Here is an 18,366-nt window from a genome sequence, read left to right as displayed (position 1 = left end):
TAACAAAAAATAACAATTCAATAACCACATAATATAGCACACAAATTAATCATATATATCTTTTATTATCCTTATCATAAACTCTAAGAATACATCTCTTTTCATATAAAACAACATATTGATTTATCCAAACATTCCCTTTATAATACCGACAAGTTATACAACTAATATCTTTAACTTCATTTTTTAATAATTAGTCAAAGTAAATATATAGACAAACTAAACATTCTAACACTTTTAGCCCCGCTCATAATAGCGAGTCAAAGTAAGCACACCATGAAGTCAGCCCCATTCATGACAACTAGTCAAATAACCATTTTTTCATATATTCTACTTTCACTTTCATCTCTTTTAAATACATCAATGGCTTCAAGGAATGAAATAAAACAATAAAACACAAACTATAAGATTTAAAAAGTAGTTATCAAGATTTCAAACACTTATCTAAAGCTTACAAATGCTTAACTACTTTTACCTACTATTCAATTATTACAGCTTCCCTTACATTAATAGGGTTAAAATTATTATAAACTTGGAAAGTCATCATAAGAACCCTATTCCAGTTCTTATTTAGTTCATATTCTTAACTAGTATTAAAGAAATTTATAGAGTTTATACATCCTTAAAATCCTAAATTCATAGAAATAAACAACCCTTTCTTTTTTATTTTTTTACCCTTAGGGTGAAACACTTCAATTCAATCCTTTAGGGATTTCTTTTCAATTTTTCTACAATTTTCAATATTAGTTTGTCTCATTACACGTTTAAAACACATTATTATTATTATTATTATTATTATTATTAAACAACTCAATTCAACAACTTCCAAACTTATTTTACATTTCATGCCCAAATATCCATGATCAATCCATAAGTGTTCCTTTATGTCTTCACTTATATTTTTATCTAATTCCACATACTCAATCACAAATTTAATAATTCATGTTTAATAACTCAATCAAATCTTCTCTCCTATGAACAAACCTATTTCGACTGAACTTAGGCATACCCACACTATGAGCTCCCCTTTTGTTTTCTTATTCAAAATTCATTTCACAACATCACAAAACTATATATGACATAACTAGATTTAATAATTTTATCAATAGAAATTTTCATAAGTATTTAAATTCACATTTCATCGGTATGTATTTTACCGACGAGCTCACAAATGGAACCTATCTGTAGAAAAAAATCTCATCAATAATTTCTAATTTATCGATAATAAATTTATTGATCGATTTATAAAAGTACAAAGCATACACACACAAAAACAAAAAAACCTATTCATTATGTTGATATTGTCCTCAGGAAGTTTGCTCTATAAACAACAAAAATATCGTATGCAATTTTGTTAGTATTTTTATTTGTCCGTTGGTAAATATAACATATCATCGATACTATTGTAATTCTATCGGGGAGTTAATAGTAGGAGTGACATTTATAGTAATTCCTTTCCAACTCTCTGAAATATACCGACATACGTGGTTTGTTGTTAACCTTGTCTGCAATGTTTTAAAATATATTGAACATAAGTAGTAAAATAATTAAAAATAAATTAAAATAAAATATATAAAAAGAAATTAAAATAATATAAAAATTAAATATTTATTATAGATTTAAATATTTGTATGTTCAAATACAATAAATCTAAAACAAAGATGGCGCTGGAGGAGGAGAAGGAGGAGGCTAGTTATCACCGGGACCATGGGGCCACTAAGGAGGATTAGATGGACCACCCATATGTGATCTTATCTCTATAACCACTTGATAGAGTTCTTCATAATCTACAGTGAATTGTTCATATTTTTTATATTTTTTATTGAGATGTGTCGTTCGATTGTGTACTCCTTAGTCTAACATTGCCTTAAAATTTAAAGTTTGAGTGCATAGGATCAATTGCGAGCATCTAACAGATAAAAAACTACGGGTCATTTACAAGTTCTCGACTATAATATTAGAGAGTTCATACACTTGATTTCTATCGGGTTTACCGGACAATCTTGCCTCTAACCATAAATTCAGACCGAGATCCGGATGGATTGAAAGATCGTCCTTGTATCTCCTTTTCAAGCAGTTGTTATATGTATTCTGAAAAGAAAAAAATAAATTCATCAAATTAAAGAAAATCATAACTTCATAAAATTAATGGTTGAAAACCAACATATTATAAAGTGCTGAACTCGGCTATCTATGAATATTGCACATTGTTTTAGTGGTCATCACTTTGCACATGTGTTTCAATAAAAAAATCCATCAGACTTGGCTCGCATCCTAGAATTATAGCTTATAAGATAAAATTTTTGTTAATTAAATATATTTATAAAAAATTAACAAATAAACACACACATAAATAAAGAAGAAAAAGGAATGAAAATTTTTTTTACCATCATGGTATGCTTAGTTTTAGCTAAAAATTAAAAAAAAATAAAAAAACATTAAAAAAATAAATATGTTATCTATAATATCATCATAAGAAATTCTCAATCTTCTTAAAAACAACATCATGATTTTTATATTAAAAGCATGTTTTCTAATAAAGGTAATAACAATTAAAATAAATGGGTTTCTTTTATATTACAACCATTTAACATAGGTATAAAAAAAACTATATTTTTCCAATCTAAACTTTATTTCCTTAATAATGCATCTCTTTTATTGTTTCAACTAAAATATATTTTTTATTTGCAAACATCATTTTCTGAACAAAAATCCATCATGATATTAAAAGAAAATTAAAAAAACATCAAAATAATATCTAAGTATTTTTTATGTAATTGAAAATCAAAAAATAATAAATATGATAAAATCATATAAAAAACCTATTAAAAGCCTTCTAAAAAAATAAATTTTATTTTAATTGAATATTCATAAGCTTTTTTTTTCCCTCATATTAGGTACATAATAATTAAAAAGCAAAATTGTTAATATTCTCCTAAGATTCCACAATATTATTTGAGAACCATTGGAAAAATTGAATAATATTTAAAATATCATGTTAATTTGTTTTTATAGTGTATTCAAATCTAAATCTAAAAAATAAAAAAAATATAAAAATAGCTAAGATTATGATGCATATTAAAAAAGATCGGGTATGTTTAAAAATTAAAGTCATTTTTTTTTTAATATTAGAATCAGATGAGGGCCACTCACTTTTACTTTTTTAAGCACACAACAAGTGATCTATTAGGAGGGATGACCTAAAAATATATTTTCAACATATTCTCAACCAAAAACATAGTAAAAACATTATAAATCATTTGTCAAATCCAAAAATATCTCAAAACTATTAAGAAAAAACAAAAATTAACTAAATTAAAAAAATCTAAACAATATTCAATCTATTTTTTCAATTATGTTTATAGAAAAAAACTATCATTATCAATTTTTTCTTATTAAATAAAACTTGTTGATATCAAATATGAAGAATTTCAATGCTGAAAAGTAGCTACTTATCAACTTTTTCACTTTCCAAAAAATTTTAAAGACTCGAATATTAAGAACATAAAGATTTGGAATTGCAAGAAATAAAGGGAATGCAAGGTAAGAAAAAAAGTAGACCAAGTAAACAAAACTTTGTATATTGAATTTGAGATTGAACATGTAATTTTTTTTATTGTTTTATACTTTAGTTTTTCTAATTAAATTTTTTTTCTTCACAAATTTTAATAAATTGATAATTAATTTAGGCATAAAAAGTTGTATTTGAAAAAAAATGAATGAAAATGAGAAAAAAATTGAGTTATTGTGGTATTTTAACTAAGTATTTTAATATATTGTGTAATTGTAAATATAAATTGAAGGGATAAATCATGTAACAATCAATGTAGTTAAATACTATATATATAGAAAACTCACTTTTTCCTAAAAATGTTTGTTGAACAAATTGAAAAGAAATATGAACTCAAACATTTTCACGAAACATGGAGGCCACCCATTAAATTGCAAGAGAGAAAAGAAGAAGAAATAAAACAACAAAATAAATAAAAATAAGAAAGAAGGATAGGAAAGAAGTAAAAAAAAAAAGGTACTGAGAAGCTTAAAAAAACTGAAAAGGGTGAAAAACACGCTCCCCCTTATTTTCAAACTGGAAAAAAATAGCGAAACTCCCGGGACCAGTCGTGTCTAACACTCTCACCAGACAGAGAAGCAGCAAGTAAGGTTAAGCACCCCCACCCTTCACCCCCTCCCCCGACTTCAGTGAAAGCGAGAAATGGGGAGCTCATCGAAGGACGATTCTGGCAGCGACGCCGAGGCTTCAAGCGGCGACAAAACACCTTCTAATTCCAGTCTCTTCTCCGAAGGCGAGCGCGTCCTCGCCTACCACGGACCCCGCATCTACGAGGCCAAGGCATCTCTCTCTATAAGATCTTTCCTTTTCTTTTTTTTTTTATTTGTGCCCTATGATTTTGTAACTGATGTTTATTTTCATTTTTTTTTAAATCGATTTTTTGTTAATTTTAGGTTTTGTTTTGGTGGTTTTAGTGTTTAATTGTGATTTTGTTTGTTTGAATGGAAATCTGTGGTAAAGAATGGAGGTGAAAGTGATAGTTGAGGAAATTTAAGGTTTTTTTAATAGCTTATTGTTGAAATTAGGGTTTATAGAAGCTGGAATTTTGATTTTTTTAGCGTAACAAGTTTAATTTGTCTTGTTATTTCTGAATATTAACAATTACTGGTTTCAGGGATTTCAACTGAATTAAGTAAATTTCACTGTGATTTGTAGTTGCTGCAGTCTCCATTTTTCTGTAATAAGGAGCATTTTAGTGCGGTGGAGAGTAGTTTTGTTTTCTATGGATGTGACCTTTCAGTTCACAAGTTTTATTTTTTCATTTTTTTTTAATGAAATTAAGATTCCAAGTATTTTTGAGTTGCCAGGGAACCACACGCAAGAATCAAGGGATTTTAAAATTTTGTCTTGATTTTGGATTTTTTGCTGAAGATGAGATTTGACTTTCCTTGGATGCAATGTTTGTGTTATCTAATTTCTTTTTACAGCATATTATCTGTTTTTCATTTCTAGCATTTTAACTTTTTTTTACTGTTCTTTTAAATCCTAGGTTCAAAAAGCTGAGCTTCGTAAGAAGGAATGGAGATACTTCGTCCACTACCTTGTAAGCTTCTCCTAGCTATTCCTTTCTGAATGACTTGTTCTGGTTATGCAATTTTGAATGACTGAACCGCTGAGTAGTTGACTGGTGCAGTATTACCTTGTTATGATGTTAAGTTATGTGCCTTTTGCTGTTTTACAGGGTTGGAATAAAAAGTGAGTTTGCATTTTGTTCTTTTCCCGTTGCTATATATTTTGGCTGAGATTTTGGAACTGAATAGGTCAGACTGGAACATTGTGAGGTTATTTTCTCTACCTCTTTTTTTTCTTCAATCTAATCAAGTATAAGTTCAAGTTCTTGGATGCTTTATTTATTCATGATGTGATTCCTCCCTGCTTTTCCCTTTAAAAGTTAGGATAATATTAAGACGTTTCAAGAAATGAAGCAACTACTATGGCGCATTGCAAAACTGACAATAGCTAAAGTAAATAACTAGATATCTATTTTACTCTTTTTATTATTGTTACATTTAATGTCTATTGCACCCATCACATGACAATAATTTTCTAAGATTAAAAGTCTAGGTTTTTTCAATAAAACTTCACAAGTGCAGGCCTCTTTCTTCTCTGTTTTTATGTTTTTCTTTCATTGATGCTAGTCTTTTTAGGAGTTTTATGATCTTAATTCTATACAACTATAAAAAATTTTTAGAGTACCTAGTCTGACATTTTCTTTCTGCTATGTGTTTTTAATAATTTTCTATAATTTCTTATCAAATACTGTTTTATTTTTTCCTTCTACTAGTTTATTATTGTAATTTATTACATTGACAAGGTTTATCATGACAAGAAAGGGTTGGAGAGAAAAGGGGGGTGGGGCAGTTGTTACCATTTGAAAGACAATGATTGATTGTGTATGAGATACAATAAAAAGAAACATTTAAATCAATGTCACATTAGGGAAGTAGGAAACTGTTGTCCTATTATAAAGTTTAGCTAGCTATATAATAGTTATGGTTTGCCAGTAACTACAGGGATGCTAAGCAGGTGTTGGAAACACAGATTCTTGAGGATCTTTGCTGGTTTTGCTGTCTTTTAATTTAATTTGGAAATTATCTTTTTAGATCAACATAGCATGTATAACTCGAATGAATCGAAAACAAAGGATATTTTTAGTTTAGAATAATAAAAAAAAAATTTATCAATTGGACAGGTAAAAGAGAAGCGACAACTTATAAAAACAAAATCTTGTCTTTGATGTTTCTTCATTTCTCAGCTGGTGAGCCCTCTTGTTGCATCTTTTTCATCTTAGCATTTGGTCCTATTGTCATTTTTTTAACTACTTAGCCTCTTTTGTGAATTGGTTTATGTTATCACCGAAAGGTTTCTCGAAATATTTTTTTTGTCCTAAGAGTTTTATTTCGTTAATAAATATACCCTGTTTCAAAAAGGGACTCAGAAATCATTACTGTGGGTTGGACATATTGCCAACAGTTGGGATGAATGGGTAGGCATGGACCGACTAATGAAACATACTCCAGATAATGTCTTGAAGCAGCAGGCCCTAGAGAAAAAACAAGGTGTAGACAAGAGTTTGAAGCCTGGACGTTCTTCTCAGACGAAGCCAAAAAACTCTACTGGTAAGCTTCGGTTTTATTTATACATATGTTTTTTTCAAATTTCTTGTATGTGTTAATGTCCGAATGGAGATTTTCAACAAGTTCTGTTCATTTAGCTTCTGGTGTGTGAAAGTCTCTAAGCAACTGTTGGCCATCTAGAAAACTTTTTTTTTCTCTTCCTTCTTGCCCGAGAGAATCAGCTTATGGGTTCTTAGGTCAAAGGAAATACTCAGTTGATGTTCTCTCCCTTTCCAATAACTCTTACTGTTATATTTATAGAGGACATATAACTTGGGGACTTAACTTTCATTTTGTGCTAATATATGAGTACCTTGAATCTTTGTTCAGGTTTTTATAGTCTTGACTATGAAACTGCTAAGTGATAGTTAAGCTCATAACTATTTCAATTTTATAAAAATTAGTTTTTGTTTTGTAGATTCAAAGATGGACAAGGAAGATCCTAAAAGCAATGGTTCGTTCCCTTACCTTCCTTTTCTTTCCCTCTTCACATGCACAGTTTTCATTGTTTTATTAAGTGACTATTGGTTGTCATTATTCTCCAATAGAAGTCCTACCACAAGTTGGTATGATTTTTCTGCTCGTTATACATTGCTAGTCCTAGATTTGTTTTTGCTGTTTATTTTCTTTATATAGAGGCCGTCCTATCAGGCTTGCACCTGCGAATTCTCCAAGAGAGGTTGAAAAGAATTTTGTAGTGTAATTAGTTTCACCCAAAGAAAGTTGTAGTGCCATAGGACTTTGTATGGAGCTTGACATTGGCATTGCTATCTGTTGGTTTTAGGTTTCTTATTTTTTTTCCTCAGCATCATTTTGTTTCATCTTGTTCCATATTGACTTGCATTAGGTAGTAAACCATTATAAACATTTTGCTAGTAAAAACTGGGTCTTAATTTCATGATTGCCAAAGTTATGGGGCATATTTACTCAGCTTTTATTCTATTGCAATCGTGCCATCTTGACATATTCAAATAAGTTGCATTTACATTTATATTTAGTGCTTTTTTTCCCCCTTTACCAGTGGTTTATCTTCAATTTGCCTCTTAAATGATATATGCTCGTGAAGACAAAGAAATTTGTTCTTATGAATTGTCACTGCTTCTTGCAGTGGCAAAAGGGAAGAAGCGTAAAAGTGATTCAGGAATGGAGGTTTGTTTCATATCATTTCATATGATGCCTTGGCATACATTTTAATTTCTGAAGTATTTGTTGGACAACAGTTTTGGTCTGCTACTTCTTGTTGCTCCGATCTCATCTTTTTTGCCCCCTTAGCTTTTGTAAATAATTTTTCCTTCATTGAAGACCAAGCTGAAAACATGCATACCCTCACAATCAGATTCTCTATTTCAGAAACTTCATTGCTCTTCTTAGATTCTTATTGAGACTCCTCTTTATATTGTGGTTTCAAATTGTTAGAAGGATAATTTGCCTGTAGAAAAGCTTGTCAAGATCCAAATTCCATCAACACTAAAGAAGCAACTTGTTGATGATTGGGAATTTGTCACCCAGCAGGATAAGGTATTCACATATTTTCTCCTATTGCTATTATATTGTATTCATTATGCGAATTGATTTATTTGAGTTAGTGTAAAAACCATGAAGTTCAATTATTTCCAAATAGCTTAATGGTTTTTGCTTCATTGAATATGACCCTGTATACATTTAATTTACAAGTATATCCAGCCATTTCGGATGTGTAACCATAATCTTTTTTTCTTTGGCAATTTTTACATACAATCTTGTGAACAAGCCTTTGACAGAACTCCTTTTTTCCCTTGACCCTATTCTTGAATTACCTTCAATTTAATTCACCTCTCTTGCTGTCCTAATTATTAGGCTATCAACAGTACAGTGCATACATTATACTTGTTAAAGAATTAACTCAGAAATTCTATATCTTGATGATTATAATCCCTATTTTTTTTCTAGTTTACAATCAAAACAGCTTCTATAACGCTATACCAGCAATGCAGCTACTTTTCTGTTATCCAACTTCAGTTTTCTGGTTGTACTTTTTTGTGATAAAAGGGTTGGCTTTTTACAAATATCAATCAGGATGAAAAGATTTGGTGATTTTCTTAGTTATTGGATCTTATAGAAAAAAGATTCAGGGTTTGTACAAATACCAATCAGTTGTAATATTGTTCTTTGTTGAAAATCCTAATATCAACTTTTTTGTCCTTTGACACCTTTGTTGCTCCTGAATGCCAACCCATCCAACACAAGACCATCGTCCCATCCTAAGAGCTTGGAATTTTCCCACAAAATAGGTGGCCTTTTACACTTAAAAGGTTCTATATTTTTAGCAAAAAGATTTTGGATTTTTGGTATAATGATCTGATTCTAGTGAAATTCTGCAAGTAAAAGAGGAAGCTGTGAGACCTACACCCCTGTAGTGATTCCATTCACTCTAGATGTTCTAGATATTCTTCTAAACACTATCCTTGTTTTGCTTTCTTCAGTATTGTGGTATGACTTTGTTCTGCCTCATCGCCATTTGTTAACCTTGATGTACTTGTGGTACTCACAAATCGTTACATGTAATGGGATTTGTGACAAAAGTATTTTTTTTCTATTTACAAATTGAAAGTAATATGGTTTCCCCTTTCAGGATACAAGATAGTTCAAGTATTTTTTTTCTATTTACAAATTGAAATTAATATGGTTTCCCCTTTCTGATAACAATCTGCCACAGTATTTTTTGATTGGTTGAATGTCTTTCTAGAATGTGAAATTTTCCATATGCAGATGTCAAATGAAAACACAAAATAACCAAGAGAACCTATTATTCAAAACTTAATTTATTGATCAATCAAAATCTGTAGCCTCCTTTATAATGTCTAGTCATGCTTTAAAGACGCACCAAAGTTCGTACAAAATAGAAAATCTAAACCCACTTGGGAAAGAAAGTGTTTCTGCTTATCCATCTTTGGAATTTAAGTTCAATCTTCTTTTTAATGACATAGTGCTCTGATTTGTTAAATAGCCTCTCTTTTTAAATGCAGCTTGTTAAACTTCCCCGGTCACCAAATGTGGATGATATTTTGACAAAGTACCTAGAATATATGTCGAAGAAGGATGGCATGTAAGTTTTGTTCTAGCTTCTACTGAAATTACATGTATCAATGATAATTTGCATATGCTAGGAAGTTTTTTTTCTTTCCTATCAGCTATTTTAGTATATATTCTCGATTGCATAGACCGCCATAACAGTGATCTTATTCTCTGTTCCAATGGTTGATGATAGATCAATTTTCAGATGTTTTGAAAGAGAATTTCCAGTGTATCTTCAACAGAAATTACGTGGATTCTCTTAGTGCCAGTTGGCTTTGCATTTGGATGTGTTTCAAAAGTGCGTTTGCCTTGAAAAAACATCAAAGTGTTTTCTGATGATTTTGATATGCTGTTGTTAAAAATAAAAATAAAATCTTAAAAAAAATTGTTTTGATGCATTTCCAAGCAAAAAACACTTTCGAAAAGCACCATGCACCACAATACCAAGCACACATTTAAAGGAAAGCAAAAAAATTAGATGAACATATCTAAGTGTATGATCCATGAATAATACCTTCCATCCATTGATATTGGGGAATATCACTGGTGAAGATGTTAATAACTTACCTGAATGGAAGGATGTAGAATGTTTTAATTTGAATCAGAATGTTAAAAGTAAAAGGTGAAGCCAGAGCACTAGGAGGGAAAAACTGATTTAGAGTTGCAATAAATGGTCAAGACATGAAACATTTCAAAAGGCCTGAATTGCTTGGGATTCAGATTGAGATGAGCATATATCAGACCAATTAATGCTGATATATGCTCAAGCTTCAGAGTTGGTTTTTGCTAATGCAACATGGATTATGTACGCCACAAGTCACAACTGTGCTCTCATATGGGCCTTCGTAAAGGGCATTGATGTCAAAGTGGACATCAATCAATTATTTTTCTGATTCTGCATTTATTTCACATTTTCTGATGTTACTTAATATCCAAGTTCATGCATTGGTTGCATCAATAATAGTTGCATGGATCATGTTTTCTTGGATACAGGATAACTGATTCCATTGGAGAAATTTTGAAAGGCATACGGTGTTATTTTGACAAAGCATTGCCTGTGATGCTACTATACAAAAAAGAGCGTCAACAATATCATGATACTGTCAAAACTGACGTATCTCCATCGACTATATATGGTGCTGAACATCTGCTGAGGCTCTTTGGTATGCTTATCATAAGCACTTGTGCGTTTTAGCTGCTTATAATTATTGCATTCTTTAGTTGTTTGACCATCATATTTTTGTTCGATAAAGTGTTGAAACTATTGCTTTTGATCAGTAATCTTTAATGAAAGCTGATATGGTCACCAGTTGTGTTGTCTCAATGAAAATGAGTTTTATTTTGTTATGTATGAAATTAAATTCAATCATTGTTTTCTGGAGGCAAACATTAGTATCTTTTATATAGCCTCCCTTTTCTTTTCTTTTTGCCTTGAGAGTTCTATATAGCCTTCTTAATCATTGTAACAGTTGCAAGTCCAATTTTCTACAACCTTTCCTTTGAAGCGAATTACCTCGACAGATGGGGTTTTCCTTAAATGTTTAAAGACACCCTTATGGTTAGGTTACAGTTTTTCACATTCTGAGCATTTTTTGGATGGTTATTTGAAGGCCGAGCCTTTCCAATGTTATCTTCACATTTTAACCAAGTCATGTGTGCTTGTGCTGGTGATTGACACCTTGATAGAAGCCACACATGTAGTTGGTTTTGAAATCACCTGCATTCCTTTGAACATCTCACTTCCAAGAACACTGTCAAGAATTTGAAATGATATATAACGCAGTTCAATGTGGAACTACATGAGATATATAACGCAGTTCAATGTGGAACTACTTTTCTGTACATGGTGTGCACTTGTGCAAGCGACTTTATTCCTTATTTTAGGAGTTTAGCCTAATGTTAATTTTGTTCAGACTTATTCTGTTCAACTGTTGATGCAAATTGTACTACAACTACATCTTTACTTTTTCCTCATTGCAGTTAAATTACCAGAGCTCTTGGCCTATGTGAACATTGAAGAGGATACATCAACCCGCTTGCAACAGAAATTACTCGACTTTCTCAAGTACTCACTCTATCCTGCACATTAACTGTATTTTCCTGTTCTTTAGAAAAAATAAACACTGAAATTCAATTGAAATTAAAATGTAAGAGATAAATTTTAGTTCCCACCACTGGCCTCATCTTCATTGTGATTGGCTTCATATTAGACGTTTACTTCATTAGGAATATCTTTTATCAATGGATGGAATTAATTAATAAAAGATATTCTTCACATTCAAGCAATTATCAGAAAGCGAAATCTTTTCTATCATCATTGTTGCCTTTGACTAAGGAGAGTAGTTAATTCACGCATGCATCAACAAATTTCTAGGCTCATCAAGAGGCTCTTCTAATGTCTATGCTGCACATTGATAATGATCCATAATCTACCTTCTCATCAGTAATGCACTACAAGTTGGTAAATATCAAAGGCTGCCTTTAAAGATTATGGAACATAAAGGAGTCTACTTCTACATTGATCTGGTCAAGCATTGTTTATTCCTTTCCTGCCTTCTCATATATTCAATTTCTTAATTGTATTGCCTTGACCCGTAAAAAAATATATTCTTGTCTTGCAGATTTCTACATAAGAACCAAAGTACTTTCTTTCTTTCAGCTTATGATGGATCTAAAGTTTCTGAAGGCAAAGTCAAAGGGAAAGATTAGTGAGCTGCTGTTATATGTGCCCTCTCCATGCCTGTTATTGCTGCCGTCATCAATTTGGTGGTGGACTGACATTACCAAATTGGTATGCCATTATCTGCTTTAACAAGTCGCGGAATGGGCATCCATTTGTTGTTGTAACAGTAGTATTTGTTAATTCTTTATCCCCCCAGGGGGAAGGATGTTTAGTATAAAACATTTGGTAGCTAACTTTGTACAATGGCTCGTCGCAGGCTATTACATTTTAAAATGATTTGGCGGTGCATTAGTCAGAGGAGCAACCATGTGCAGTTGTAATTGAGACTTAACAACTGCTATTAAACTACGTTTGCAAATCACAACTTGAACTTTCTCAAGCTTGCATTTCAGCTTTGCATGGCATCCCACATTGACTTGCTTCACGGATTTGGTTATTCATGAGATCATTTCTGTGCCTAGGTAGGTTCATCACCACACTTTGAGACTTTCTGCTATGATATTGGGTGATAAATGGGGCGGGATGCTCGTGGCCATGCTCTATCTTTTCCAGTATAAATGGGGCGGGATGCTCGTGGCCATGCATCTTTTCCAGGACAAGTAGTGATTGTGCAAAATCAATTAATGGTTTCATTTAACCAAATATATTCTCGCTCGGAGATGTTATTCTCGTTGTCCAGACGGGAAATGAAAGGGAAAGTACAGTCCGTCACTAGAAATAAAGAGTGGAAATGTGATTCCAAAGTCTCAGAATCCGCAAGCTAAAAGAATCCTTTATTTGAACTTTGAAGCTGAAGATACGAATGGTCTACCAATCAACAGTCATCGCATGAAATGACCAAGAAAATGAGAATTTGACGAGGAAAAGAAGGGCTGAATGATTCAAAGGCTGAATCATTCCTTTCCATTCTCTTAAATGCCTTGTTCACACTATCCATCTCCACTATCATCCCCTTCTTGGCCCAAAAATCCAGTAACTCCTGAGCTTTATGATCCCAACGAGGCTCCTGCTTATTGATTTCTTCCCAGGATGCCACCATAAATTAAAGGCTTAACCATCAAAGTACATTTAAATTCTGCTCCGGTTCTTGCGCTTTAATCTTTTTTTTTTTTTTGGGTTTAAAATCAAATGCAGGAAGAACACATAGAAGATTAGTTTAGGCCATGTTTTTTCTTGAAAAGTGATTTTTAAAACTACTTTCTAAACTTTTTTATGTTTATTTGTCATTAGAAAAGTTGGTCAATAAAAAACACTTTTCAATTAACGAAAAATTTAGCTTGATTTTCAGAAAAATATTTTTCTGAAAAAATTGAACGAAAAACACTTTCCGGAAATTGTAAAAAATTAGAAATGTCATATTATTTGTTAATTATATCAAATTTGATCCTCAAACTTTTGATTGCTATATATATTTTGTTTTGAATATTTATTATTCAATTTCATATTTTAAAATTTAATTTTTATATTAACTTTGATCCTTATTTTTATAATTATTATTTACTTTTCCCTTATTATTTTTTTTATTAAAATTTTTTATCTATCAAATTTGATCCTCATTGTTTTTATTGTTACTTATTTTATTTGAAATAATTTATGAAATGTTTATTATTATTATTTTAATTTCTTCATCTTTCATTTTTTTATTTTTTATATTTGATCTCTATTATTTTGATTATTATTTATTTTATTTGAGATAATTTATGAAATTATATATATTTTTTTAATTTCATTCTCATTTAATTTTTTAATTTGTAAAATTTATTCCTCATTATTTTAATAAACTTGAGAAAAATAAAATATTAATAAGTTATTTTCAAGTTTATTTTTTATAATATAACCAAACATTGAAAAGTGTTTTCCAACTTGTTTTCAATTACACTACCAAACATTAGAAAATAATTCACTTTCCTGAAATTTATTTTCCAAAAAAAAAACTACTTTTCACCAAACAAATGGGCCTTAAATAGATACAAAGAGCAGGGGTATAATTGTAATCAAATCACTTGCAATAAACTGCAATGGTTTAGGAACAACTCCAACTACGATGATTTTTCTTTCAAACTCGAGCAGTGAAAGGTAGGATTCTAGAGGGTGCACCACAAGTATGGTGTCAAGAATGTGGTCAAGGGTGTTAACAGCCTTCTTCGTCTATGTTGCATTGGAGCTCACTAGAAAAACACCCGCACCTAAATGCTCCAAAGCTTCCTCCATCTTCCTATCAGAAAAGCTTAAGAAAATAACATGATGCCCCATTGCCTTTGCAATTAGCACACCTACATGGCCAACTTCACCTAAACTTAAAATTTCTACTTTGATAACCTTACTATAGCTACATAATTGTTTCGAGGGGCTATAAGTTTTCACCCTAGCATTGTGTTCTGGATCAAGCTTGTTTGGTTTCCTAACCACAAACCTATATTCATCATAAATCTTAAATGACTATACAAACTAGAGATTGGAAATGAAGTTGTTTGCCTGATTTAGCTTACTTTTGATGAACAAACATAGCCGAAGAGTAGACTTTTTAAGTGGTTCTTCCATCTCTGTCAATGGCATTGTAAGTGAGGATCCTTTTCTCACAATACTGTTCCATGTTAGGGTTGCAAAACAAACATTCCCCACTAGACCAAACTATGCCTCGACTTCAACCATGTTTCCAACTCTGAATTTCCTTACTTTAGCACCCCACTTTATTTTTTTTTCCAGTGTTATTAAATAACCTATTGATTTGAAACTTGGTAAAGCCATGTTTCATGTAGACTAAGTCAACTATATAGGTTAACCTATAATTATTTAATTGACCTATTTAAAATCCGAATAAGTTTCAATTTGATAAGAATAAACTAACACCACAGCAAAATCTCTTGGATGTGCTAAACGGACCAATTATAAAGGTTAATTAAGATGATCAAAGAGACATTTAATGAGTTGATTCAAGACATTAAGGCTAAGTAAGCTTCAAGAATTCCTTCAAAGATGCAGTTAAGCATAAAGTTGAGCTCAAATAAAGATCAATCCTTGATAAATGTAACTCAAACAAGAGATGAGACCACTTAACATGTACTAGAGCTTTTTTATACATTTTTATGTTAATGGTCATAATTTGCAATCTAACTGTTGGATTGAGCTAAAAGTTTTTTAGAAGATTTTAAAGGCTTTGTTTCTTATAACATTAAAATTTCATAGGAATCAAACATCGGTAATGTCTTTCGATAAAGTATATAAATTACTATACAAATTAAGCTTTTATTTGTACAAGACTTGGGCTTTGTATTTTATTTTACCATACTTTTAAGTTAATTAGTTAGTTAGTGACACGACTAAAAGATTGATGTCTTCTCCCAAGTGCAGGAGTGCCGAAGTAATAAATAACCCGGCAAGACCGGGGTCGAACCACAGGGACATTAATTGTACAAATTATAAACGACAATAGTATAACAACAATAATAATAATAGTAATAACAATAATGACAACAATGACAATAACAATAATAACTATAATAATAATAATAATAATAATAATACTACTAGTAGTAGTAGTAGTAGTAGTAGTAGTAGTAGTAGTAGTAGTAGTAATAATAATAATAATAATAATAAAAAAAAGAGAAGAAGAAGAAGATGATGAGAACTTGGAGATGGAAAATTAATGTAAGGATTAAACAATAATAATAACAAATGTCAAGGTTAGAGATTCCACTAATGGTGTGTCAAACAAGTATAATATAAACTCTTATTATTCAATTGGAAACCACACATAAAGGAGGTTCCAATCAGATTATAGATTGTTAATATGATTACATTAGTCATCTTATTCGATTAATGCAAATACTTGTAAATATCGTTAAGCATTCATGATTATAACTTATGTTAACAACAAATCAAGTTCCTTTCATAGCTCAGGTGTCGGTTATACCATACATTATGGGCTATGAAAGAGCCAAGCATTTGTTGTACCAAGTGTTATACAACATAAATCAAGATTAATCATTTAACAAGCAAAGTATTAAAGAGTGAACAAGATAACAAATACAAAACATGTTAGTATCAAACATTAAAGTCCATATTAAGTTTACATTATACTTATTCTTACACCATTAGTGTAACCTTTTCACCTTGACATAACTAACTTAGCTAGACATAATGAAAGACACTATACTTATTCTTCCACCATTAGTGTAACCTTTTCACCTTGACATAATAAACTTAGTTAGACATAATGAAAGAAAGAAAAATAAATAAACAAAATAAGAACATAAAAGTTAACTAAGTAAAGGAAAGGAAATGAAAGGCATAAACTTAATATTAATGAAAACAAAGCATAAAAAATACAAAGAGAGAAAGGAAGAGCATGATCTTGATCTGAACACCAAGATGCCTAAATGCATGGCAAATGCCTCCTTTTATAGGCCAAAATTGGGAACTATTGATTTGATGACTAATTGATAAGTGGGTGGCCAACTTTTGACTTGGTGACAATCCTTATCTTCTCTTGTCTGCCCAAAACGTCATTGATAACATTTGATGTCTAATTGATAAGTGGGTGGCCAACTTTTGACTTGGTGACAATCCTTATCTTCTTTTGTCTGCCCAAAATGTCATTGACAACGTCAAAATTGGAGCCACTTGAAAACATAAAAGTTGTAGGCAATTGTCTGCCCAATTCAGCTCATTTGGATTTCTAGAACTCTAGATATGGCCAAAATATTGAACAGTGCTCGGGCTGGAGGATAACTTCAGGTTTCTTTGTTGTTGCAATAATTTGGACTTGAAAATGACCTTTTTAGATCTTGGGCTCCATATGAAAGTTGTAGGACTATGTCTTACCTTTCCATCCATATAAAGTGGACCTAAATATGAGATCTATAACTCTAGATATGACCCAATTACCGAATAGTGTTCCGGTTTGGATTGCACCGACATCTCTTTTCTAATTTTGGTCATCTTTTTGCCCTTGCAATTTAAGTTCTTAAAGTCATCAATGAATCCTTTCATTTATGTGATAGGCCTGCATTTAAAATGAATATTTACCACAAATTAAAGGTATCTTATATTATTAGATATATTATTATAAAGCATGCTTTAGTTAAGGAGTTATTGATACTTCAAGTGCAAAATGATGATATAAAACCATGATAAAAATGCACTTTTAAGTACTAATCACCCCCCCAACCAGCTTATTACTAGTCCCTAGTAATCAAAGCGTTAAAATAGAAAAACAATTTGCAAATTCCATAGAGTAAGGTATTCATCATTTAACTTCCATTAATCTATCCAGATAAACAAACTCTCGTTAAATTTATATACCTGCTCAATACCTCTTAACAAGATATTCATAAACCTTTCTTTTGTACTCAATGTATCAACATATATTTATGGGGCTTTTCTTGGAAGAAAACAAAAATTTTTGTTCTAATGTTTAAGGTTAACTTCCTTGGGTTGGGATTATTATTTTTTTCTCTTTTTTTTTTAAATATATATACATTTAATTTAAAAACACCATGCATCTTTAACCCATGTAACGAGCTTTTGGCTAATGACTCCTAGACTAGTTGGTCTTAGGGCATTAGGTGTTAAGACACCCCTACGAGCTTAGTAACTCGGGTCGCAGATACTGATATGTAGATAGTGCAATGTTTGATTCCCTTAAGCTTTTCTCCCTAACCCATATAACAAGCGTTAGGCCAATAGCTCCCAAGTCAATTGATTTTAGGGTATTAGGTGTTAAAACACCCCTTCGGGCTTAATTGCTTAGGTTAGGGAGGCTACGAAACCAAACTTATCTACATTTTTATTATTATCATTTTTTTCCTTTTTTTTTCCTTTTTTTTAATTATATACAATCCCTTTCCCTTAGTTGTTACCTTTAACAAAAGAACATAAATAATGTAATAATCCAATGTGCAACCCACAATCATATGTTAAAGTGTGTGTGTGAAAATTAA

At 31.1% G+C, this 18,366-nt stretch overlaps 1 protein-coding gene across 3 annotated transcripts; it reads left to right on the top strand.

Moving 5' to 3' along the window:
• Positions 1 to 4,073: 4,073 nt before the first annotated feature.
• Positions 4,074 to 12,788, top strand: LOC105112828 (MRG family protein). Of its 3 annotated transcripts, XR_839839.1 has the most exons (12): positions 4,074 to 4,351; positions 5,061 to 5,114; positions 5,253 to 5,266; positions 6,545 to 6,690; positions 7,106 to 7,141; positions 7,796 to 7,836; positions 8,104 to 8,205; positions 9,693 to 9,772; positions 10,735 to 10,904; positions 11,722 to 11,806; positions 12,363 to 12,532; positions 12,681 to 12,788. XR_839839.1 is itself a non-coding variant. In XM_011008688.1 (11 exons), exons 1-11 carry the CDS (start codon positions 4,214 to 4,216, stop codon positions 12,448 to 12,450), a joined length of 954 nt encoding a protein of 317 aa, XP_011006990.1. In that variant the 5' UTR covers positions 4,074 to 4,213; the 3' UTR covers positions 12,451 to 12,788. The 3 variants fall into 3 exon arrangements, 2 of the variants coding, with proteins under 2 accessions (XP_011006990.1, XP_011006991.1); XM_011008688.1 differs by having other exon boundaries at positions 12,363 to 12,788; XM_011008689.1 differs by lacking the exons at positions 4,074 to 4,351; positions 5,061 to 5,114; positions 5,253 to 5,266 and adding an exon at positions 5,364 to 6,329 and having other exon boundaries at positions 6,502 to 6,690; positions 12,363 to 12,788.
• The last annotated feature ends 5,578 nt before the right edge of the window (positions 12,789 to 18,366 follow it).

This window comes from Populus euphratica, unplaced genomic scaffold, assembly GCF_000495115.2.
Source record: "Populus euphratica unplaced genomic scaffold, PopEup_1.0 scaffold368.1, whole genome shotgun sequence".
Classification (NCBI taxonomy): Eukaryota; Viridiplantae; Streptophyta; class Magnoliopsida; order Malpighiales; family Salicaceae; genus Populus; species Populus euphratica.
Note: the sequence above shows the minus strand (reverse complement) of the source record. Positions and strands in the feature narration are given on the sequence as shown.

Excerpts from the sequence above, each read along its gene's own strand:
- LOC105112828 (XM_011008688.1), top strand. The coding sequence starts at position 4,214 with ATGGGGAGCTCATCGAAGGACGATTCTGGCAGCGACGCCGAGGCTTCA. Across the intron at positions 7,142-7,795 it reads GGAAGATCCTAAAAGCAATG|TGGCAAAAGGGAAGAAGCGT; the intron begins GTTCGTTCCCTT and ends TGCTTCTTGCAG. Across the intron at positions 10,905-11,721 it reads ACATCTGCTGAGGCTCTTTG|TTAAATTACCAGAGCTCTTG; the intron begins GTATGCTTATCA and ends TCCTCATTGCAG.